At 48.1% G+C, this 25,616-nt stretch overlaps 1 protein-coding gene across 1 annotated transcript; it reads left to right on the forward strand.

Moving 5' to 3' along the window:
* The first annotated feature begins 3,797 nt into the window (after positions 1-3,797).
* LOC114588516 (cathepsin L2-like) lies at positions 3,798-24,741 on the forward strand. Its single transcript, XM_077921825.1, has 8 exons — positions 3,798-3,888; positions 9,081-9,217; positions 12,723-12,833; positions 13,072-13,230; positions 14,486-14,710; positions 16,727-16,895; positions 21,943-22,057; positions 24,095-24,741. Exons 2-8 carry the CDS (start codon positions 9,089-9,091, stop codon positions 24,192-24,194), a joined length of 1,008 nt encoding a protein of 335 aa, XP_077777951.1. The 5' UTR covers positions 3,798-3,888; positions 9,081-9,088; the 3' UTR covers positions 24,195-24,741.
* Positions 24,742-25,616: the final 875 nt, after the last annotated feature.

The following is a 25,616-nucleotide window of genomic DNA, read 5'->3' on the forward strand; positions in this document are numbered from 1 at the left end:
AGATCATCCTGCAATGCAACGAAGGGTCTGTGGCCATGTTTTACGTTGCCCTCGGCTCCCTGGGCTTCTTGGCTGCCACCTGCTTCACGGTGGCTTTCCTAGCCAGGAAGCTGCCCGGCTCCTTCAACGAAGCCAAGCTGATCACCTTCAGCATGCTGGTCTTCTGCAGCGTTTGGGTGTCTTTTGTGCCCACCTACCTGAGCACCAAGGGCAAGTACATGGTGGCCGTGCAGATCTTCTCTATGTTGGCCTCCAGTGCTGGGCTTCTGGGCTGCATCTTCCTCCCCAAGTGCTACATGATTGTGCTGAGGCCTGATCTGAACACAAAGGAGCACCTGGGAACAAGAACTTAAGATGGCATCGGATTCAGTGTTGACAATGGCCATCACTGCAGTGATGAAACACAAGTAGTTGTCTTTGGATTACAGCTCCACATAGCTCTCTTCCTTTTACATGAATCATGAAAGATGAAAATAACTGTAGAAAACCTGCAATGGCCACAAGGCTACTGGGTCCAATGTTTAGCCTGTCCTGCTTTATCACTGCCTGATTCCCACTAGAGAACTGGTGATGAGCTATGTTGGCCTTGATGCTGCTAAGAGGTCACAGTCCTATCCTTTTCAGAAGTTGGAGCTTAGGGAGACTGTGGCAAAAACTTTGTTTTAGCCTCTTCTCTTTATATTTTAGGGATTTTTCCAAATATAACGGAACTTTCCCTTTGACCCACTATAACGCCTTACCATCTGCTCTATCCCCCCCCCATTTAGTAATGAAAAACCGAATTAGAATGGCAAATAAAAACCCATTAACCCAACAGTTGTTGCTAAAGCATGCGTATGAATAAGCCCTGAGTGGCATGCTCCTCAACCCTTCAACAATGGAAATCAGTGGAGCGCTTACTAAACTCCCACCATTATAGAAACAATACCTAATGATTCTTGGGGTGAGGATGTGGAGGCTGCACGAGAGGCTGAAGAGGAGAAGGCAGGGCGAAATTTCCTGCTTTGCCTCAAACCGTGAAGCATCCTAGGCTGCCCCTGCCCCCTTACAAAGTGTTCCTGTTGCTTCCACAGGCAAATGCCCAAACACTTTCCCTTCAGCCAGGCATTTGATAAATAATAATCTCCACACACTTTAACTCAGTGGGTCTGACATCTGAGGAGATGCACAGAGAAACATTCTTGGCTGAGTTTTGCTTTTACTGGTATAATTTTATTCATTTATTCATTCATTTCATAAAATTTATATACCATATGATTGTAAGAAATACTCCAAAGGGGTTTAATATGAAGTTTCTGGACTGTGAGGTGGATTTGTAGATGGTTGACTGAATGAGCCCAAAGAGGGCTTATAAATGGTTCCTCATCATCCTGGAAAAAAGTCACAAGTGGTCTGCTGTCGGGTTCTGTCCTGGGTCCGTTGTTGTTCAACGTCTTTATTAATGACTAAGGATGGAGGAATTGATGGGACGCTCATCAAATTTGCAGGTGGCACCAAATTGGGAAGGGTAGCAGCAAACAGAATCGGGATTCATCCCTGACAACTGGTCCTCTTAGCTAGGGATGATGGGAGTTGTAGTCCCAAAACATTAGGGCCGAGTTTGCCTAGGCCTGCCTTAACATTTGGGTGCACATTTGGTTCTACTCCAGGAGGTTCCATTGCTCGGAAAGGTTGAGCGTCAGGAGAGAGGAACATTTCCTTCTGTTTTAAATCTAAGGGCTTAGCCACACTTAAATTTTGCCCTGTTCTTTCCAGGTCTGTGCTTTAAGTCTCCGTCTCTGAGTGTGTTCGGGGGGGGGGGGGGGGCTTTCCCTGCTAAAATCTGCTCTTTTAGGCCAGGAAGGTTGAAGTGGCCGAAACTTGAAAGATTTGAGGCCTAGACCTCCAACTGTCTCTCCTCAGACCAGGCAAGGAAGCATTGAAGAGGCTTCATTACTGACCTTCACACAACCTGAGGCCTTTTCTTGAGGCTTGCTGGTAGGACATGTAAAAAGGATCTAGGGGTCTTAGTAGACCACACATTTAACATGAGTCAACAGTGAGATGCAGCAGCATGAAGACCCTAATGCTATTCTAGGCTGGCTCCACAGAAGTCTAGTGTCCAGGTCAAGGGAAGTCATAGTCTATTCTGCCCTGGTGAGACCACACCTGGAGTCCTGTGTCCAGTTCTGGGCACCACAATTTAAGAGGATGGTTTACAAGCTGGAACATGTGCAGAGGAGGGTGACCAAGATGATCAAGGATCTGGAAACCAGGCCTTATGAGGAACAGTTGAAGGAGCTGCATCTGTTTAGCCTGGAAAAGAAGAGACTGGGAGAAGATAGGATAGACATCTTCCTATAATAAATGACGCTTCTGCAACTCGGGCCCTTAATGAGGTTACGAGTTTTGTGGGGGGAGTCAGTCTGGATGATGCCTGGGTCTCTTCCAATTCGTTATTCCAGCATTCTGCCCGGACGCTGAGGTCCAGCGCCAAGGGCCTTCTGGCGGTTCCCTCATTGCGAGAAGCAAAGCTACAGGGAACCAGGCAGAGGGCCTTCTCGGTAGTGGCACCCGCCCTGTGGAACGCCCTCCCATCAGATGTCAAAGCGATAAACAACTACCTGACATTCAGAAGACATCTTAAGGCAGCCCTGTTCAGGGAAGTTTTTAACGTGTGATATTTTACTGTATTTTTGGTTTCTATGGAAGCTGGGGAGGCCCAGCCAGATGGGCGGGGTTTAAATAATAAATTATTATTATTATTATTATTATTATTATTATTATTATTATTATTATTATTATTATGTACCACCCTAGATGACCTTCCTGGTTTCTTCCAACTCTGATTCTATGATTCTGTGAAAGGAGATTCTAAATGGAAGAACTATCTGATGGCAAGAGCTGTTCGAGAGTGGAACAGACTCTCTCAGAAGGTGCTGGACTCCCTGTCCTTGGAGGTTTCTAAGCAGTGGTTGGGTGGCCATCTGCAAAGGATTCCTTAGTTGTGGTTCCTACATTGCAGAGGGTTGACCTCCAGGATCGCTTCTACCTCTGTAAGTCTATGATTCCAGGAAGTGGTGCAATTTTTGTAGCTTGGTACAAAGTTTGGTCATTTACCAACAACTCGTGCATCCACAATTCTAAGCAGGCATTGTCCACAGACTTCCATAAGGGTGAGAAACTTTTAAGTCTGAATTTCTTAGGAAGCCGCAAAATTGACCTGCAACATGGCCCTTCTAGCAGAGGGAATCTGCAGAAATAAGCTATAGTACAGGTCAACATGTGGACTGGACCCCAAGTTTATGATTGTTAACTATTTTTAAAGAAGGGCAATCTGACCTATGTTATAAAGAACTAATTACTTTTCTTTTAGTAGTGGCATGCCAACTAGTGACACAGAATTGGAAGATTGGAAAATCTGTGTATCTCTTGTTGGAAGCAGAATGTATGGTCTGTTGCTGTATCAGAAAAATTAACAAAGATACTGCATACATTTTGCTGAATTATGGCATCCTTTTATAAAATACTTCACTGATAATCTTGAAGAATGGCAACTACCGAAACCACAGATTTGACTTTTGCAAACTTAACTAGATTGATCCGTCCTGGAGAGGAAAAGAGTTGGGATTTTGTTTTTGTATTTTTTCTCCTTTTTGTAATTGTTATATATTGGAAATTAATAACACTATATTAAAAAACAAAAACATGGCTTTTTGTTTCCGGCCTGTTCTTCCAGCAACCTGACTTGTGCAAGCAGGCAGACCAGTGTGTGTGTGTGAACAAAAGGAAGTTGTGCTTTTTAGGGCACACTGTCTGCATAAGTGTCACGGTTGGTTTTCCTCTCACAGAGTGAGGCAAACCAACAGGCAGTCTATTTCCCCCCAACCCGCCTTGCTGCACAGAGAGGTAGGTTGTGTCGGTCTGTCTGTGTGGGAATCGATGGCAGGGGCTGCTTTGCATGCAGGAATCTGCAGGTTTAATGCCTGCTGGCACTGCCAGCTAAAACAGACTGAAGAGCAGTTGGTGCGAAAGACCTGGGTCCCTGTTTTGGGAGGTGGCCATCTTCCTAAATTCCTGTATTGTATAGAGATTGGAACCAGAGCTCATTCATTCAATCCCCAGGCATCTCCCGTGAGAAGGAGAGGCTGAAGGTTCTGCCCCAGAGGCCGTAAATGCCTCTGAATATCAGTTTCTGGGAATCACAAATGGGGAGACTTGCTATTGGACAGAACTCCTGCTCTTGGGCTCTGCATCTGTTGGGCCACTCTGAGGACAGGGTGGTGGGTGAGAGGGGGCATTGGCCTGGCCCAGCTGGCTCTTCTTAAGGAAAGAACACCTCTCTGATTGAGATCCTAGTAAGCTGCTGCCAGCCAGAGCTAACAGTCCTGGGCTAGATCAATGAATAGTCTGACCTGCTGCCCTAGGCTCAGAGGTCATTATTTGCACTCCAGCTGCCACCAAACTACAGCACCCATCAGTGACATCTGGAGGGCCAGATCAGGGCTGAAATTAGACTTGAAAGAACCATTCTGTTGTAGGCAAGAGGCTCTGTCAAGGGGTGTGCTTTGTAAATGTGCCTAGCCCTCCCCACAACCTGCAGCATCCATGACTGGTGGCTGGCTGGCCTGCCTCTTCAGCAAAAGCAAGGCCACCATCTCCTGAGACAGCCTGTTCCCTTGTCCTATACTTTGCATCCTCAGGAAGATAGCAAGCCACTTCCTGTGTGTTTCAGGCTATTGAAATGGTGTGTGTGTGTGTGTGTGTGTGTGTGTGTGTGTGTGTTAGTGGTGAGCGAATGGACCTGTGGAGAGCTTAGCCGGTAGAGCATGAAACTCTTCATCTCAGGGTAGTGGGTTCAACCTTGGACAAAAGATTCCTGCATTGCAGGGGGGTAGATTATTTGACCCTCATGGTCCCTTTCAGCTCGACAGTTCTAGGATTCTAGAGGCCACTTTCTGTGTGTGGCTTTTGATACACTTGATTTTAAAAAGAATCTATGATTTAAAACAGAATCTAACAGCAGAGAACTTAAATCCTTTTGGAAGTCTTGTTCCACCGGTGCTGAAAAGGCACCTGAAATGGTGCCTGTCCAATATCTAAGAGGAGGGAGTTTCCAAGAGTTGGGGCCACAAAGGCCTGATTCCTACATTGTGTGGAACTAGGATTCCCAGGGCAGGAGCATCCCAGACCCTGAGATTTCAGGACCCAAACCTGAGGCTGAGTGGCCACCCCCGTGATATTACCTGGGGTGGGCGCCGTGCCAGGCGTGCATGAGCACGCAGCTCTCTCCTCCTAAGCCCAGACCAGTTCTATTCTCTCCCACCGCTAAGCCCTGGAGAAAGAGGTGAATTGGGAGAGGGGGAAGAGGACACAAACACCCCCCCCCCTTGCAGGAATCCTTGCAATGATTTGCAGTCAGCTCCTGAATGTTGCAAGCCCAGTCTTCTTCTTCTTGTGGACTCTCCTTCCTGGGAGGTATTTCAGCAGCACTTGGGTGGGGGCCCCTTCCAGCCCTGCAGTTCTGGGGTGGTTGTGCTCCAATTTGTGTGTGGTTTTCCAATGCACAAGTTAGGAAGGGTTGTCATTAAATGCGAACTGAGGAAGCTTCCTATGTTCTGTGATAGGAATTTTGAGGTCTTAGATATATGTTCATAAGTGTACCAACCAAGCACATACATAGATCAGCACAGGAAGACCGACCTGGAACCATTTTGATTCCCAAACTGTCCCAAACTGACCAAATGTTTTCTCTGCAAGGTCAAAGGAAAATGGAAAAGCCTCCCCATTGTCTTTTCCTTCACAAATCCTGTCTTAAGGGCATGTCTGTGTATGAATAGGGTGTGAGCCTGTGACCTGGCCCAGGAACTAAGTATCACTACAAAAGACTAGCCAGGCTCCCCAGGAAATCCAATCAAGGAACCTGCCAGCCAGGAGAAAAACAAGGACAGGAGAAAAACAACATTCAAAATTTCTGTTTTGGACCGCCTTTTTTGTGATGTATCTGGTGAAGAAATTCTTAGCAGGCATCAAAAATAATAATAATAATAATAATAATATTTTTTTTATTTATACCCCACCTTCCCCTGCCAAGACCGGGCTTAGGGTGGCTAACATCAGGTATAAAAACAATTGATTAAAATACAACTTAAAAACAGGATTAAAGTACAACTTAAAATGCAGTCTCATTTCAGTGGAAGCCCATATCAAAAACTGTTTTGGGGGGAGAAAACGTCAAATCTTCACCAAGGCCAACTATCCAGACTGGTCCTACGTGGACCAGAAAAAGCCAGGGAAGTCCCCAAATAGGAGTTCCATCACAGAGGGGAAAAGGGGGGGAGGGGATCAAGTTGATTCCAAGCCAAAGGCCAGGCAGAACAACTCTGTCTTACAGGCCCTGCGGAAAGAAATCAGATCCCACAGGGCCCTGGTCTCAGGAGACAGAACGTTCCACCAGGCCGGAGCCATCACTGAGAAGGCCCTGGCTCTGCTTGAGGAAACTCAATGAAACAACTCAGTGAAGATGCCTGCCTCAATATCAATAGGAAAGGAGTTCTGGAGAATACCTTCTACCACACTGAAAGATCCATTTCATGCAGGTGGGGGGGGGATGTCCAAAAGTAACTTGAATGATGCACATAAATACACAAATAGTTCCAGCGTTAGCTGAAGGTTCAGCATGAAGAAGAACCAGAATATAGAAAGGTTTTCAAAGGCTCTAAGGAAGTGTCCTCTGCAGCTTTGGTTCCCCCCTTCTGCCTTATCTTGCTCAAGCAATGGGTTTTGCAAAACCCCTAGTCCACATCCGCTGCTGCAGAGGACAAGATAAGCCTCTGCAGTGAGCCGGGTGGGGGGGCTGGGGGGGCTGGTGCAGGAGAGCTGGTTTCGCAAGGGGAAGGTGAGAACATCATTTGCTTGCCGGCTTCTTGATGCAGCACATAGTTAAACTATGCAACTCACTCCTGCAGGAGACAGCGATAAAAGAGGATTGGATAAATTGTGGAATTTTGTGACAAAATCGTGGAGGGGTCATGTGATTGGTGCCTGCCGGCCAGGATGGCTCTGCTTCCATAGTCAGAGGGGGAAATGCTTCTGAATGCCAGGGGCTGGGGGGGGGGGGAGCAGCTCTTGCGCTCAGATCCTACTTGCAGGTTTCCCCCCCGGCACCTGGCTGGCCCCTGGGAGGACAGAATGCTGGACCGTGTGCCATTGGCTTGATCCAGCAGCCAAGGCTCTTCTTATGTTCTTATGGAACCTCCCAGACCAGAGGCAGTCTATCTGGATCCCGGCAGGGGTGGCCTGTGGGGCTGGGGCTCTGGGTGCATTTTTTATGGGGTGCTTAGGTTCGCAGCATCAACACCCCAAAGGGGTCTTGTTTCTTCCATAGCCGCAGCCTTGGACCCCAGTGGGAATCAGCTATGGCTCTCTCTCTCTCTCTCTCTGCCTTCCCAGCCTGCTGCTTCTGTCTCCAGCTTCTAGTTCCAATAACTCCTCCCAAACTCTGGCTTTTGTCCTTCTCACTATTTGCAAGTTTAGTTGCGATTCATGCATTGCAGGTTAGACTAGGTGACTCATGGGGTCCCTTCCAACTCTATGATCTGCCATATTGCACAGAGCCCTCTTTCCTTTGATCTCTTAATGGCCCATCAGGGAGGTAGCCTGGCTTATATTTTAACACATGCTGAATCCAGGGATTAGAGAGGTCTGTCACCTACAAACTCATAACAATAGACAGACAGACAGACAGACAGATGCATGTCGCCCCAATCTCTGAGCAGAGAGATATTTCAGGGGTCCCTGGTGCTTACCCAGGGTTGGTTTCCTTCGAATGAGGGACAGTGGAGAGCCAGGCGCTGCATCAGTTTCACAGCAGCGGGACGGTCCCTCTTCAGCCAGCCAGCCTCCGCTGACACTCAGATCACGAAGGGTCTTGCCGGTTGCTGAGCAGCAGGCCAGAGAAGCCCAGAGGGGGGTCCCTCCTTCTCACCATAGCTTGCATCTGCTTGGGAGGAGTCCAGAGGCAGATGCCAGTCCCAGCAACGTCTTCCACTAGGGCCAGTGAGCCTAGGCGAACTCTGCTGTGTTTTCCCTTTTCTGAATAAAAAGCTGACTTCACCTTGAGTCTGGCGTCCCCCTTCTCCCGACCCAGCCTTGGAATCCAGCAGAAGTCCAGCATGGCTCTGTCTCTCTCGCTTCGGCCTGCAGCCTCTTCCAGTTCATCTCTTACACAACTGGGGGGGGGGGGGCAAGGCCCGTTTATTTGCCCAGAGGGCACCATCACAGGGGTCCTTAGGTGGCAACTGTGACCATTAAGAAGAAACTTGCCTGGCTAGTTCAACAATGGAAATCTGTTAGATTTTCTCTTTGCTGAGGAGGAATTAGAAGAGCATCATGCTGATTAAATCCTCTCACCAAACTAATATATATATACAGTGGTACCTCGGGTTAAGTACTTAATTCATTCCAGAGGTCCGTACATAACCTGAAACTGTTCTTAACCTGAAGCACCACTTTAGCTAATGGGGCCTCCTGCTGCCACTGCACCGCCGGACCACGATTCCTGTTCTCATCCTGAAGCAAAGTTCTTAACCTGAAGCACTGGGTTAGCGGAGTCTGCAACCTGAGGTACCACTGTACCTTGGTTTACAAACTTAATCCATTTCAGAAGTCCGTTCTTAAACCGAGGTGCGCTTTCCTTAGTGAGGCCTCCTGCCGCTGGTGCCCTTCCACCATTTGGATTCCGTTCTTAGACCGAGGTAAAGTTCGCAAACTGGGACACTATTTCCGGTTTTGTGGAGTTTGTAAACTGAGTCGTTCTTAAATTGGACTGTTCTTAAACCGAGGTACCACTGTACACATGCTGCTTCCAAACTTCAGCCTGGCAGGTGCTGGCTGCAAATGATTGCAGAGATGCTCTGGGGGCCTGACCTGCTCTGCCCCCTCTCCCCAAGGTCTCTGGTCTGGGCCATTGCAGGGCTGGGGGGGGCACCTGCTGGGCAAGATCCCCACTCGCCAGGCCTCCATTATCGTCCAGAGGCTTTGGCCTCAAAGCTCATCCCTTCCAATGCCTGACGATGGTGCTGTTTGCCCATCTCTTGCAGACTAAGGCATGTCTCCGGTTTCAAGAGTCCCTCTGATCTTGCTGGCGCTCCTGGGAACATCCGCCAGTGCGCTGGATTGGGCCCTGGAAGGAGAATGGAAAGGATGGAAGGAAGTTCACGCCAAGCAATACCTCAAGGTGAGTTTGCCGTGACAAGATGTCAATTCCCCCGAAGTACTAGCACTGCTGATTATTGCAGAGAGAAATTTCCCTTGGGAAATCCAACTTTTCTTCAAGGGACCTAAAGGCAAAGACACTCTGTGCACATACAAAGTGCCTGGTTACTTATAAAAACATATTTGCTTTGTTGGATTAGACGAAGGTTCCCTCTAAATTCAGCATTTCGTTCTAATGATGGACCTCTGGGCCTCAGCCCTTCTGTGCCCCCAGCAGCTGCTATTCAGAGGTAGACGCTCCTGGGCACGACCAGCTGGGAAAGGAACAATTCAGAGGCAGGCAGCACCAAATGGGCTCCTTTGGAGGAAGGTGAGAGGTATAAATAAATATAATAGTGGTGGCCTTTTAGTAGAATAAAAATAATGCTGAGGTCCAGCGCCGAGGGCCTTCTGGCGGTTCCCTCACTGCGAGAAGCCAAGTTACAGGGAACCAGGCAGAGGGCCTTCTTGGTGGTGGCACCCGCCCTGTGGAACACTCTCCCATCAGATGTCAAAGAGAAAAATAACTACCAGACTTTTAGAAGACATCTGAAGGCAGCCCTGTTTAGGGAAGCTTTTAATGTTTAATAGGTTATTTTATTTTAGTGTTTTGTTGGAAGCCGTCCAGAGTGGCTGGGGAAACCCAGCCAGATGGGCGGGGTATAAATAATAATTTATTATTATTATATAAAAGCATTATTTTCCCCCCTTGCTTTTTATTTTTGTCCTAAATTTATTTGCCGAGATAAAGAAGAAAATACATTTATAAAAGGGGGAATCAGTGAAAGTTATAAAATATTAGAAGAAATGGAGTATCAAAAAGATCAGTTAAAAGAGGTGTGAGAAAAGGCAACAACAAGGCACAGATTATCAAAGCTAGGGGGAAATATGAGAGAAACGTACGTTGAAAATGTTGTCTATAAAAATAAAAGAAAATTGTTATAAGTTAGTTTGGAGATGGTATTTAACACCAGTGAGATTAAATCAAATAAACAAGGGATATTTGGCATTATATTGGTGGGGATGCCAGGAAACAGGGAATTATGTTCACATGTGGTGGGGGTGTAAATATTTAAAAAATAGTAATAATGGCAAAGGGACGCGGGTGGCGCTGTGGGTAAAAGCCTCAGCGCCTAGGGCTTGCCGATCGAAAGGTCGGCGGTTCGAATCCCCGCGGCGGGGTGCGCTCCCTTCGCTCGGTCCCAGCGCCTGCCAACCTAGCAGTTCGAAAGCACTCCCGGGTGCAAGTAGATAAATAGGGACCGCTTACTGGCGGGAAGGTAAACAGCGTTTCCGTGTGCGGCTCTGGCTCGCCAGAGCAGCGATGTCACGCTGGCCACGTGACCTGGAAGTGTCTCCGGACAGCGCTGGCCCCCGGCCTCTTGAGTGAGATGGGCGCACAACCCTAGAGTCTGTCAAGACTGGCCCGTACGGGCAGGGGTACCTTTACCTTTACCTAATAATGGCAAAGGGTGTTTAAGGAGATAGGAGAAATTACGGGGTTAATGATGACCCAAAGTCCAGAGGTTGCCCTATTATCAATTTGCGATGGGGCTAGGAAGGACTTGCTCAGAAATACTTTGACAGCCGCACAAATCATTATAGCTGGGAAGTGGAAGGGGCAAGGAGAATATAAAACGGAAGAATGGTACAAAGAGCTTTGGGATATAGCTATTCATGACATGTACCATTAGGGTAAGACGGGGAGGAATAATTTTGAAAAGATATGGAGGGTGTTTTTGGAGTTTGTATTATTAACACAGAAAAGGGTTGGACCACCACACAGGAGGTGTTGAGATGGTGGGAAGCTGAACAGGTATTGTGGAGGGGTCTCAGCACATTTTTATTCTTATTTATGTATGATTAGTTGTATGATTTTTATTACATTAATAAACAACAATATTTTTTAAAAAGAAAGAAATTCATATCAAATCATTCCCGTGGTGGATTTTCATCATTCCAGCGTTGCTTTACTCAGGAAAAAGATGGCCATCAGAGGAGGGAACTTGAAGCGAGGCCATAATCCCTGAAGCGTGTGGTCACACACTCACCAGCCATGCTGCCTCGGGGTTAAGTCTCATCATCCTGACTCAGGATTGCCACTCAAAACCATTCAGAGAACAATGTCCAACCGGTTTCAGTGTACTGGGATACTGGGAGAGACAAAGGGGGATATTTGACTTGGCCTGGGGAGTCGGAGGTTGCAGCTTACCCAGTGATAGGAATGTAGCATATCTCTGATTGACATGGCATCAGTTTTCAGCCCAAATGCCACTCCTAGTTCATGACATGTTTATGACATATGTGTGACATCAAGTGGTTATGGGTAATCTAGGGAAACTTTTAAAAGAGCACCCCTTGCTTAAAAGAGTACCCCTCACTGCATCTTCTGTGTTGAAGTTTGGAGTCTTGTTGCAACAATAAAGATCAGGCCTCCTGGCTGCTGGTTTGCTTCAATTTCTTGACTACAGTCTTGTTTGACCTTCCAGCCTAAGCCTGCGGAACTCATTGCTGCAAGAGAGAAACACAGGAGCAGAATAGAGAGAGAGAATGAAGAGAGAACGAATAAGACTCCTTCTGGCCTGTCCAAACAGTGTAGCATTGAGATAAGATAACAGGGCTGATCTCAATCCCGCTCAGTCCAGCTGCTCCCAGCTCCTCTGAAAAACATTCCAGATAGAAAGAACAGATGAGAATCTTCTGCTTGTTTCTTAGCAGAATGGAAATGTACTGGCCATGTTCTGGCATGTTTCAGCTTCCAGCTTGGAATACACACAATATGCTATAAAACTTCTGTAATTTGAAGTGATTTCTGTCCCTCAGAAATGCCATTTAGATTTAATACTTGGCACACATACATCCCCATTTTTAAAGTTGGATTTTCCATAGCATCAATTTATTGTGGGAGAATTGATCAAATTTATTTTTACTAGCCATCATTCTCCATAATTTCCTGACTGACTTAATTCTGTCAGGTGGATTTTGAATTATAACATATTTTGATCCCAGTGCTGTCCATTCAACTGATGGGGTTATAGCTGCATATTCAAGGGACACCCAAGCCAGAAAAATATTGTTGGAATTTACTTTCCAACATCTAACATTTGGTAGTAAATAAACTTGGTGGTACAGTTCTAGATTTGGGATGCCAAATCCTCCTTTTTTGTTGGTAACTTGCATTCTTTAGTAAGGATATTCTTGGAGTTGCAGAACCCCTTAGGCATTTCCTAATTAAGGAGTTCATTTTACATAAATATTTACTAGATAAATGAAGTGGAATTCCTCTCAAAATGTAGATCATTCTGGGAATAACGTTCATCTTGAGAGCGTGTTCTGTGTTACAAATCAAGCATTGCTGGAGGTGTTTCTTTTTGTTTTCTAAGGTTATTTCTTACCAAGAAAAAAGTCAGTGTGGCATGAGAAAATTTTGGTGTGGTCAGAGAAAAAGCTTGAGAACCCCTGATCCGCAATTGAACTTCCCATTGCAGGAGGAAGAGGCATTTCGTCGGGCCGTCTGGGAGAAGAACCTGCGGAGGATTGAGCAGCATAACCAGGAGGGGAACAGCTTCCAGCTGGCAATGAACCACCTGGGCGATTTGGTAACTGGAACTCTCTTGCATTGCCTTGTTGAGTCGGCATTTGTGAGCGCTCTCTTTGGGGGAACGCAGGTCTTGGGAATGGCTGCAGTCCAGCTGCTGGGAGTGGAGAGGGAGGATGCTGGTGTTGGCCAGTGATTTAAAGCTTTGCCCTGGGATGCAGCTCAGGAGTAGCTTGGCAGGAGTGGGCATTCTGAAAATCTGGAAGTAAGAGCACAGCAACTATGGTTTCCTTCCGCAGACGGACGAAGAGTTTAACGAGATGCTCAGCAGCTTCCGTTCTGACTTGGCCGACCAACCCGGTAAGAAGGTTGCCTTGTTCCAAGAATCAGCCAGCCTGGAGACCCCCAAGGAAGTTGACTGGCGCACCAAAGGATATGTCACCCCAGTCAAGAACCAGGTGAGCCCAGAACCACCTGGGGAGACTTAATGGCCAAGCTCAGGATTCCTGGAGGGGCCTTTTTTAACATCTCTCTGTTGGAGCAGGCCAATGGCTCGTCTAGTCCAGCATCCGGTTCCCACAGGGCAAGAGCCCTCTGCCCACTTGTGATACCCAGGAACTGGCTTTCAGAGGTGGACTGCCCCTGGCCATTGAGGTTCTGCACATGGAGGACACTACTGGAGGTCCATTTAGCCCAGCGTCCTGTTCTCACAGGACTCAGCCTGATGGCCCAGGACCCAAATACAAGAGCAGGGCCATCCTGGCTAGAAGCCAGCCTGACCTTCTCCTCCACATATCTGAGCAGCCCTCGTTTAAAGCCATCCAAGTTGGTGGCCCTCACTGCCTCCCTTGGGAGGGAGTTCCGCCCTTTAAATGTCCTTCTGAAGGGCTTTGCTCCCTCCGTCCTGAATCTTCCAACATCTGCCTTCATTGCATGTCCACCAGTTCTAGTGTTATGGGAGAGGGAGAAAAACTTTTTGCTTTATCATAGAATTGCAGAATTGGAAGGGACCCTCGGGGTCCAGCCCCCTGCAATGCAGGAATCTTAGCTAAAGCTGGCAGGTGGCCACCCAGCCCCTGCTCAGAAACCTCCAAGGAAGGAGAGGCCACCACCTTCCTAGCTAGTCCATTCTCCACTCTCAAAGAGCTCTTTCTGTCAGAAAGTTCTTCCTGATGTTTACCGTAATTTTCGCTCTATAAGACGCACTTTTTCCCTCCTAAAAAGCAAGGGGAAATGTGTGTGTGTCTTATGGAGCGAATGCAGGCTGCGCGGCTATCCCAGAAGCCAAATCCCTCTTGCTGTTCTGGCTTCTGGGATTCAGAATATTTTTTTCCTTGTTTTCCTCCTCCAAAAACTAGGTGCGTCCTATGGTCTGGTGTGTCTTATAGAGCGAAAAATACGGTAGTTGGAGTCTCCTTTTTTGTAACTTGAAGCCATTGGTTTGGGTCCTACCCTCCAGAGCAGGAGAAAACAAGCTTGTTCCCTCATCCATGTGAGAGCCCTTGAGATGTTGGAAGATGGCTCTCCTATCTCCTCACTCTCCCCTTCTCTAGGCTAAACATACCCAACTCCTTCAACCTTTCTACATAAGGCCTGCTTTCCAGACCCTCCTCGGCACATGTTCCTTCTTAAATTGTGGCTCCCAGAACGGGACCCAAGACCCAGGTGGGGTCTACCCAGGTGGGGTCTCACCACCTCTTGCTGCTCCCACAGGGCCACTGCGGATCCTGCTGGGCATTCAGCGCCACCGGAGCACTTGAAGGGCTGCGCTTCAACAGGACAGGGAAGCTGATCCCGCTAAGCGAACAGAACCTCATTGATTGCTCCTGGAAGCTGGGCAACCAGGGCTGCCATGGAGGGTACATCACCCGGGCCTTCGAGTACGTGCGGGAAAACGGAGGCATAAACTCAGAGACCAGCTACCCCTACTTGGAGAAAGTAAGACGGAAGGAGGAATCAGTGCACATGCCTCGCTGATCTGGGCCACACACGTGCACAATTCTGCGGTCAAGCGCAGACCTTTGCCACCTTCACATTACTTCTAATTTATAGTCTGCCCTATTGCATATATTAATATTTTGCATATATTGTCCAGACTCAAAAGCTTCACTCACAATTACTCCTAATATCGTTTTTATAAGAAGATGAACCTATGCTGGATGTGCACATGATATTACACAACTATCTGAATGTAACACTGACTGTTTGATGTTCTGTTTTGAAGAAAGTTCTGTTTGGACCCAAAATCAGAGGTCTGTCTCTCCCCACAGCATCCATTAGCCCGCAGTTGTTTTCTCTCCAGGAGAGACCTCATTATCACATCCTTTGTTCTCTGTGGCTTCCAGAGAAACACTCAAAGGCAACTCCCTTCAAAATGGCAGTTTGCAATTTAATAACCCTCACACATGATCTAAAGTTAAACATGATATGAGAGAGCAGAGAACACCCTAAATTGATTATCAACCCATTTATTTTATTTTTTCAAGTTTTGTTTATCATTTCCATTTTTACACATGAAACAAGAACCTCCCCTTCCATGGTTCATTTTGCTACTTTCTTTACTTTCTTTTCCACTACATATTCTAGTTTTCCCCTATATCTTATTTTTTCTCAACTTTATATCTCAATATTTCTTACTGCTTTTACTGTTAACTTTTTGACATGCTTTCAACATGTTTCCAAATAATCTATAAAACATTTCCAGCCATCTTTGAATACTTTCTTTTATCCTGACCCTTATTCTATTTGTCAATCTTGCCATTTCTAAATATTCTATTAACTTTGTCTGCCATTCCTCCTTTGTTGGGATCTTCCCTCCACTTCTGAGCATACGCCATGCGCAGACCCCTTCATGGTGCTCAGAGGGATCTGCTTTGCTTTATTATAGCCCAATGGGGTTTTCCAATTTTCAGCAGCACACATACAAGCACATACAGTTATTTTCTATTTCAATGTTAATTAAACAAATAATAATAATAATAATAATAATAATAATAATAATAATGCTTAACACGCCCTTCACAGGTGGAAAACACAATTAGGAGAGAAGGGAGAGAAGGGATCCTTTTGCTAGACCTCTGGTCCATCTAAGAAGAAATCAATCTCTTAGTGTGGCAGCACTTTGGAACTCCCTGCTGACTGACATCTGACAGGTGCCTTCACTGTGCTCCTCTCTGGACCGCCGGCACCTGCCCTCGTGCCGCACAGCCAAGGAGTGGTGCCTGGGCAAGGGCTGCGCCAGGAGCCTCGGCTCTCTCCGCCACCCTCCTCCTCGGCCTGCTGCAGCTGCAGCTCCAGGGCTGCTGGGATGCCGCCAAGCCTGCCAAGGAGCGCCACCGCTGCTCCCACTGGGAGCTCACTAAGCTGAAAGGGCGAATGTGGTCCCCTCAGGCGTGCAGAGAAGTCCACCTGTTGCCCCCTGCACGACACCCACAAGGAGGTTGGGGGGTGCAACCCTTGCCTTGCCCTGGGCGCTGTCAACACAGGTTAGACCACTGGGACCAGCGCAGGAAGGAAATGCATAAGCCCACACCAAATTTTACACCTAGTTTGGAAGCAGCAAACTGCTCAGTAAAGTCCGCTTCTCGTGGATCCTTCATAGCCTTGCAAAGTCTGCACTGCAGCCCTTCCTCTGAGGAGGGCAGATTGAAATGTTTCCCTTTTTTGTGGAGCTCAGTTTCCAAAACGAGTTTCTGTCATTCATAGAATTGTAGAGTTGGGACGGACCCCGGGGGTCCACTAGTCCAACCCCCTGCAATGCAGGAATCCTGCCCACAGCCCCACGGGGCTTGGCTTGGACCACCAGCCTTCTGATTAACAGCCAGGCGCCCTGAGCCCTGGAAGCCCTGAGGGCTCTTCTGAGCTGCAAATGCAGCCCTGGGGAATCTGCCCCAGCCACTCTCCTCACTCGCCCTGCTCTGCAACCGCCTCCAGGTGATTGTCGCTTCTCTGCAGGATGGATCCACGTGCAGTTACAACTCTCAGGACCGCGCTGCCAACTGCACATCCGTCGTGGTGGTCCCAGTGGGGAACGAGGTGGCCCTGGAGCAGGCTGTGGCAACCATTGGGCCGGTTTCGGTGGCCGTGGACAGCAGGAGCTTCTACTTCCATTTCTACAAGTCAGGTGAGGGGCCAAACGTTTGCAGCCTCTGGTCTGATTTTGGTGGCAGATATATTGCCATTATTAATATTGCGCAGAATGAAGCAATTGGATGCATAAAAACAGACTCCTTTTGGAATGAAAATTGTCCAGATCCATAAATACGATTCAAAGCTTTAAACAGGTACAAAACAATCAGCAATACATCCAGAAAGTTGTATAAAGCATTTGCATCAAGGATAGGCTCTTCTTAAATTATGACCAGAGCAAAAATCCACGCTGTGTCTCTGTGCAGCTCCTGGAGGTGCGACTTATCACGTCCTCCTCTCACTGTGTTTGGGTACAAAAGAGCAAGCCAGCTCCCTCCAGAATGATGAATTTGCAATTGAACACATTAACTGCATCATCTAAGGTTAAACTCCCATGTGAAGGCTAGCAGAGAATTGTTGTTGTTGTTTAGTCGTTTAGTCGTGTCCGACTCTTCGTGACCCCCTGGACCAGAGCACGCCAGGCACTCCTGTCTTCCACCACCTCCCGCAGTTTGGTCAGGCTCATGTTTGTAGCTTCGAGAACACTATCCAACCATCTCATCCTCTGTCGTCCCCTTCTCCTTGTGCCCTCCATCTTTCCCAACATCAAGGTCTTTTCCAGGGAGTCTTCTCTTCTCATGAGGTGGCCAAAGTATTGGAGCCTCAACTTCAGGATCTGTCCTTCCAGTGAGCACTCAGGTCTGATTTCCTTAAGAATGGATAGGTTTGATCTTCTTGCAGTCCATGGGACCCTCAAGAGTCTCCTCCAGCACCATAATTCAAAAGCATCAAAGCAGAGAATATGAACAGTTAATTATAGACTCAGCTAGATGCCTAGAGAGAGCTCTTTCTAACTTAGTATACAGTGTGCAATTATACAATTACTGTATACTTAACAAGCTAAGGGATAATTGGCAACTCCTGGGCACAGATGACTAATTTGTGGGCCTCATCTAAGGTGGGCTGCAGCAGCAGTGCCAGACACTGTAGTCCATGCAGCGGTGAGCTTGAGGTTAGCGCTTGGGGCTGCCCTTTGGAAGCGCTGGCAGGCGCAGAATGCAGTGACCAGACTGCTGATGGGGGCATCTGGCCGAGAACGAGAGACACCCTTGTTAAAAATATTTGTACCGGCTGCCCAACCCCTGCCAAGTCATGTTTAAAGTCCTTGCATTGATTTACAAATCTCTGAACAACTTAGGTCCAGGCTGCCTCAGGGATCACCTGAACCCTTCTTTCCCAGCTCAGTTACTGAGATCACCTGCAGGAGCATTGTAGGGTCATTCCCCAACTCAGGCTCACCTGACAGCAACAAGAATCAGAACCCTATCCTATGACCTTATCCTGTGGAACTCTCTGCCACTAGTAAGCCAGCAGGCACCACCTGTGCTGACTTTTAATCACCTGCTGAAAACTTTTCCACTCTAGGTCTAAGCAGAGAAGGAAGAATGCATCTTCCCACAATAGTTAGCTGATTTCTAGTTTAAACTTTTTAATATGGTTTTGCACTATATGGTTTTATGTACTAGTACTGTAAAGAACACACACACACATAATATTTTTATGTTGCACTGGATGTGCTTGGCTTAAAGGCCAGTTCTGTGCCTGAAAACTTTGAAACTCGGACCTTCCACATGCTAAAAACCAGGATGATGATGCTGATGCTGATGATGATAATAATAATAATAATAATAATAATAATAATAATAATTTCTTATTTGTACCCCGCCCATCTGGCTGGGTTTCTTCAGCCACTCTGGGCGGCTTCCAACAAAGATTAAAAATACATTAAAATGTCACACATTAAAAACTTCCCTGAAAACAGCCTTCAAATGTCTTCTAAATCAGTGTTTCCCAACCGGTGTTCCGCGGCACACTAGTGTGCCGCGATACGTTGCCTGGTGTGCCGCGGGAAAAATTGGCGGGGGGGGGGGGGAATAAAGGGGAAAAAAATTATTCCCCCACCGCCAGGCGTGGGGCTGGGGCAGGGGAAGCCCGAGCTTCCCCCTCCCCCAGAACGGGACCCAGAGCCATGCCGAAGCTGCGCGCAGCTTTGGCATCGCTCTGGGAGCTTGCGGGGCTGGGGGAGGAAGAAGCCCTCCGCCAGCCTCCAAACCATGTCGGGAGACAGCGGGATGGCGCGCTGCGCCTCTCCCGCTGTCCCCCGAGTTTGCGGGGCTGGCGATGGGGAGGAGCAGGCTTCTCCCCCCGCCAGCCTTCCAGCCAAGTCGGGGGACAGCGGCAATGGCGAGCTGCGCCTCTCCCGCTGTCCCCCGAGTTTGCGGGGCTGGCGATGGGGAGGAGCAGGCTTCTCCCCCCGCCAGCCTTCCAGCCAAGTCGGGGGACAGCGGCAAGGGCGCGCTGCGCCTCTCCCGCTGTCCCCCGAGTTTGCGGGGCTGGCGATGGGGAGGAGCAGGCTTCTCCCCCCGCCAGCCTCCCAGCCAAGTCGGGGGGCAGCGGGAAGGGCGCGCTGGGTTTCTCCGCTGTCCCGGACGGCTTTCAAAAGCCTGCCTTCAAAAGCCGTCCGGGACAGCGGAGAAAAGCCCCTGGGAAGGCAGGCAGGGGGGACAAAGATTTTCGCCCCCCGCCCGCCTTCAGAAGAGGTCCAGGACCTCTTCTGAAGGCCGGCGGGGGGCAAAAGTCTTTGCTCCCCCCTGCCTGCCTTCCCGGGAGAGCGGAGAAAGGCAGCGCGTTTCTCCGCTGTCCCCGACGGCTTTTGAAGGCAGGCGGGGGGGAGCAAAGACTTTCACCCCTGCCTGCCTTCCCGGGAGAGCGGAGAAACGCACTGCCTTTCTCCGCTCTCCCAGGAAGGCAGGCAGGGGGGAGCAAAGACTTTTGACCCCCGCCGGCCTTCAGAAGAGGTCCAGGACCTCTTCTGAAGGCGGGCGGGGGGCGAAAATCTTTGTCCCCCCTGCCTGCCTTCCCAGGGGCTTTTAAATCGCCCCGGACAGCGGAGAAGTCCTCCGCTGTCCCGGGCGATTTTAAAATGCCGCCCGCTAGCATTTTAAGATTGCCCCGGACAGCGGAGAAGTCCTCCGCTGTCCCGGGGTTTTTTAAAATGCTGGGGGTGGGAAGAAAAGCCCTTGTCCCCCCCCCCAGCGGGTAAGGAGCTCAGCCCTGGGCAGGAGGAAGCGGGGCTACCAGATGTGAGTCCTCTTTCCCACCCTGCTCGGGAGTCCAGAGCACTTGGTCGCATTCAGGATCTAGAGTGGGGAAGCGGGGCTTGTGTCTGGGCTGGACACATTGGGCTGCCTGTGCCGCTCGACCTGCGGGGAGAAATCAGGGTGGGAGTCACGACCGTGAGGCAGGGCTGCCAAGTGTGGCAGAAGAGGACACGGCCGTCGCACCTGTCCTTAGGTAGGAGCTTCTTCCGTGTCGACCTGCTGCCCTAAAGTCTTGGCTTTTTTCTTGGCTTTTTGGCGGTTGGCACAGAAGGAAGGCAAGGGGGAGGGGAAAAAATGGAAACTTACACTTTCGTGCGTCCCTCCCGGCGTGACGCTGCGCGCTGACGTCACAGGGCTGTAATGGTGGTGTGCCTCGAGATTTTTTTCATGAAACAAGTGTGCCTTTGCCCAAAAAAGGTTGGGAAACACTGTTCTAAATGTCAGGTAGTTGTTTATCTCTTTGACATCTGATGGGAGGGTGTTCCGCAGGTCGGGCTCCACCACTGAGAAGGCCCTCTGCCTGGTTCCCTATAATCTCACTTCTAGCAGGGAGGGAACCGCCACAAGGCCCTCGGAGCTGGACCTCAGTGTCGGGACTGAACGACGGGGGTGGAGACGCTCCTTCAGGTATACTGGGCCGAGGCCGTTTAGGGCTTTAATGGTCACCACCAACACTTTATATCAAGTTGGATGGTTGGGGAAGTTTGTACAATTATAGAGCTAGCCCATCTGTGAGGCAGAGGATGCTGCCATTGCTCCATCTAGCTCAGTATTGTCTACACTGGCTGGCAGCAGCTTTCTGGAGTTTCAGGCCGAGGGGTCTCTCTCTCCCAGCCCCACCTGGAGATGCCATCAGGGATTGAGCCGATGTGGTAAATGCTCTACCACTGAGCTACACTCCTTCCCTTGTTAATAAAGTAAGATTCTAGTCCTCATGGGCCTGATTTAAAGAGGAAGCTGTATTATGGGAAGTCAGGCCATTGGTCTATAACATGGGTAGGCAAACTAAAGCCCGGGGGCCGGATCCGGCCCAATCGCCTTCTCAATCCAGCCCGTGGACGGTCCGGGAATCAGCGTGTTTTTACATGAGTAGAATATGTGCTTTTATTGAAAATGCATCTCTGGGTTATTTGTGGAGCATAGGAATTCGTTCTTCTTTTTTCTTCCAAAATATAGTCTGCCCCCCCCCCAAGGTCTGAGGGACAGTGGACCAGCCCCCTGCTGGAAAGGGTTGCTGACCCCTGGTCTATAATATATACCTCAGGACGTACACAAAGGGCTCGCCCACACGTCTACTTGTGTGCCACAGAAAGTGTGGTCCAAGTGCTCTCCCCCTTGCCCTGCTCCTTTCCGAGGGAAAACTGGCTCTTTTGGTAATCAATTGGAACAAATGGCAAACCAGGGAAAACCCAAATTGGCTATTGAGCGCTAAAGAGCAGTTTTCTTTGGGGTGGCAGGACAAGCCCTGACTTTCTACAGCTCTTCCTTCTCCATACCCCTTCCCTCTTTGTGCATTACCCCTTCAAAGATCCGGGTGCTCTTAAAAAAATAGAACTTGGAATTTATTTACTTTTTTAAACCCAAAAAGCTTCCCATTGGAAAGTCATACTTGACACACAAAGTAGATAACTAGATTGCAGAGTGATGGTGGTGTTGAAGTGTTTGTGCATCCGGTTATGGTCTACTCTGAGTGGTCTCAGTTGGTCATTGTTATTTTATTTGTTTATTAAATTTGTATTTATGTTAAATATGTCCCCTACATTCATATCGGAGGATCTGCTGCCAGCAAGGCTCACACTGGATGAAGCCCCTTGGGCGCGCCTTCCTCCCCGCTTTGCCCCGTTCTGATCCTGCCTCACTCCAGGTCTCTTCCCCTGCCAGGGGTGTTTGACAGCTCCTCGTGTACCCAGCTGGTGAGCCACGCCATGCTGGCTGTTGGTTATGGGACGCTCCAGGACGGTGGGAACAACACGGCTTATTGGATCCTAAAGAACAGGTGACCAAAGGGGTATCTGAGCCGGGGCGGGAATGGTCGGGAAAAGCTCAGAAGAACGTAAGAGAAGCTCTTCTGTGAGGGCTGGCCCACCCATGAGGTGAGGTGAGGGAACCGCCTCAGGCGGCAGGATCCATGGGGCAGCAGATCCAGCCTCCATAGCGGCCCCTTGGCAATGGGAAGCTCCTCTCCTCCCACCTTGGTGGTGGGACACCACTGAGTGATTGTCTCAGGTGCCCAGATGTCTTGGGCCATCTAGTCCAGCCTCCTGTTCTCACAGTGGCCAACCAGGTGCCCCCAAGCCTGGGAGCAGGATTTGGGCACAAGGGCAGCCCTCTTCTCCTCCCATGGTCGCCAGCAACCACATGTCTGAAACAGTACAGGAAAATAGTCCTGAAGCCATTTTGACTCCCCAAATTGACCTCAAATATTTCTCTGCAAGGAGGAAGGAAATGGGAAAGCTTCCTCTTTGTCTCTTTGCTCACAAATCCTGTCTTAAGGGCATCTTTGTGCATGACTAGGGTGAGCCTTCAGGAACTAAAGTATTTGCCATTACAAAAGAATGGCTAGGCTGCCCTGGCAATGTAATCAGGAACCATTAACAGGTATCCTGACAGACAGGATGTCTGCTGGAGACCACCTCCTTCTGTGATGTATGTCCTTGGGGGTGGGGGGGCAATTTCAAAAGTCTACATAAGGGCTTGCACACCATTGTTCTGGGTTCCTCCTCCCTCCTGTGTGTGGGGAGTGGGGACCCTGTTGCAACAGTTTAATACAGTGGTACCTGGGGTTACAGATACTTCAGGTTATGTGATTTCGGGTTGCGCACCGCGCCGAACCCGGAAGTACCAGAACAGGTTACTTCTGGGTTTCGGCGCTCACGCATACATGCATGCGCAGAAGCGTCGAATCACGACCCGCGCATGTGGTTTAGACCACAGCGCCACCCGTGCCCTAAAATTATATTACAAAGTAATTATATTACGAATTATATTCCGTCTCCCATTATTAGAATGGGATACAAAAGACGAAATGTTTAAATCAAGAATATACACTGGGCTAAAGATCTGGGACATAATATGGAAATAGGTGCATGAGAAAAGCTGTGGAAAGTAGATATGAAATATACTGCTTGGTATGCTTTAAAAGTAAATTACATGAAAATTACATGTATTGCTTAAGTGATATACTTAACACCTAACCAATTATCTAAAATGTGTAAGGATATTCCTAACAATTGCTGGAAGTGTAAACCCGCAGATGGATCTTTTTTCATATGTGATAGAATTGCAAGAAAGCGAGGGAATTTTGGGAAATGAAACATGATGAAATAAAAAAGATATCCAAAATAGATAAAAAAGATATCCAAAAGATATCCAAAGCATTTTTGTTAGGGATTATAGGGGCAGAAATCCCCCCCCCAAAATATTAAAGTTGTTTATGTAACAACAGCTGCTAGGATTTTATATGTGCAGAAATGGAAGGAAGAAGAAGTTCCCACCAACGAAGAATGGAAAAGTAAGATAATGGACTTTGCAGAACTCTCAAAATTAACAGCAAAATTAAGAGAATCTAATGACGAGTGTTTTATGAACGAATGGATGCCATTTTTGGACTATTTAAAGAAATATTATAGTATGTTGAGCTTTTGATTTGAGATATGAGCAACAGAAATAATTAGATTATAATACTGTGGTTATGATTTAATAGAAGAGAAAGTGTAGCAGAAGGAGAAGAACAACTCCTCCATGGAAAACTGGGAAGCAGATAAAAAAATCAAGAAAAGATGAAATTGTGTTTTGATTGTATATGCTAAACATCTGAAAACTTAACAAAATATAATTTTTAAAAAGAGATTTCACCCCCTTAAAAATATAAAGCGGTATGGAAATGAAACTACTACTACTGACAATATACAGTTATGATGGTGATAATGGCTTTGAGGGTTTGGGGGGGCTTTTTTTTTAACAATCAAGTGTTATATAAATTGCATGAAATAAAATAATGTACTGATCCCTCCTTTCTCTCTCTTTCTGTCAGCTGGTCTGAGAAATGGGGAGAGCAAGGCTACATGCGATTGGTGAAAGGCACTGGCAATCACTGTGGCATAGCCAATCAAGCCAGCTACCCTGCCCTGTAAGCTTCTCAAGAGCCAGAATCCCACCCCTCCCGACCTGCCCCACCTGAACCTGTTGCACAGCTGTGAATCCTCAGTTGCTGAACATGCAATTTCACGTTCTCTGAGAAAAGCTGAAATTGCAAAGGAAATCAAGTACAGTGGTACCTCGGGTTAAGAACTTAATTCGTTCCGGAGGTCCGTACTTAACCTGAAACTGTTCTTCACCTGAAGCACCACTTTAGCTAATGGGGCCTCCTGCTGCTGCCGCGCTGCCAGAGCACGATTCCTGTTCTCATCCTGAAGCAAAGTTCTGAACCTGAAGCACTATTTCTGGGTTAGTGGAGTGTGTAACCTGAAGCGTATGTAACCTGAAGTACCACTGTACTATTATTACCTGCTGGGCTTCCTGACTCCTTAGATGTTCCTCCTGTTCCTTAGATGTTGTTGTTGTTTTAAACGTCTCTGTCCTGCATATAATTCTGATGCACACTTTATCCTTCTATTGCTTTCCATTTGGCAGCGGCAACCTGCATTTTGTTGCCTTATTAAATAAATGTGGAATTCTGAAGTGCCTGTTGGTGCCGGAAACTGTGATGAACTTCTTGGGGAAAGTGGCAAATGAATATTTTAATAACTCGGTCGGTTGAGCATGAGAATCTCAGGGTCATGAATTCGAGCCCCAGTTGGGCAAAAAGATTCCTGCATCTCAGGGGCTTGGGCTAGACTCCAGGATCAATGAATGCCATCTGCACGATACAGGATTCGACCACACGTGGATTTCCTACACCCTGGGGATGTTTGGAAGTCAACACCTAGTTAACAATGCTTTTCTAGCATTTGCTGGACGTCAGTTTGGCATTGTGTGTGTGTGTGTGTGTGTGTGTGTGTGTGTGTGTGTGTAAGTGCTTCAAGCAAGGGGTATGAAATGTGGTCCAGCTACCATCAGAGCAGCAGGGCCACAGTTTATAACTGGATTCCTCTCCAAACATTATGGCCTTTCTACATTGAGGACATTGTTCTTGCTGTCCATCCTGACATGTTGTGACATAGAATTGTAGGGGGACCCCAGGGTCATCTAGTCCAACCCCCTGCAATGCAGGAATCTCGACTAAAGCATCCTTGACAGATGGCCACCCAACCTCTGCTTAAAAATCCCCAAGGAAGGAGAGCTCATCACCTCTCATGGGAGTCTGTGCCACTGTCAAACAGCTCTCACTGTCAGAAAGTTCTTTCTGATGTTTAGTTGGAATCTCCTTTCTTGTAACTTGAAGTCATGGGTTCGAGTCCTACCCTCCAGAGAAGGAGAAAACAAGCTGGCTCCTCCTTCCATGTGACAGCCCTTCAGATATTGGAAGATGGCTCTCCTATCTCCTCTTTCCCAGTCTAAACATACCCAGCTCCTTCAAGCGCTCCTCATCAGGCTTGGTCTCCAGACCCCTGATC

Source organism: Podarcis muralis, chromosome 18 (assembly GCF_964188315.1).
Source record: "Podarcis muralis chromosome 18, rPodMur119.hap1.1, whole genome shotgun sequence".
In the NCBI taxonomy this organism is placed as follows: Eukaryota; Metazoa; Chordata; class Lepidosauria; order Squamata; family Lacertidae; genus Podarcis; species Podarcis muralis.

Excerpts from the sequence above, each read along its gene's own strand:
- LOC114588516 (XM_077921825.1), top strand. The coding sequence starts at position 9,089 with ATGTCTCCGGTTTCAAGAGTCCCTCTGATCTTGCTGGCGCTCCTGGGA. Across the intron at positions 9,218-12,722 it reads ACGCCAAGCAATACCTCAAG|GAGGAAGAGGCATTTCGTCG; the intron begins GTGAGTTTGCCG and ends TTCCCATTGCAG. Across the intron at positions 13,231-14,485 it reads TCACCCCAGTCAAGAACCAG|GGCCACTGCGGATCCTGCTG; the intron begins GTGAGCCCAGAA and ends CTGCTCCCACAG.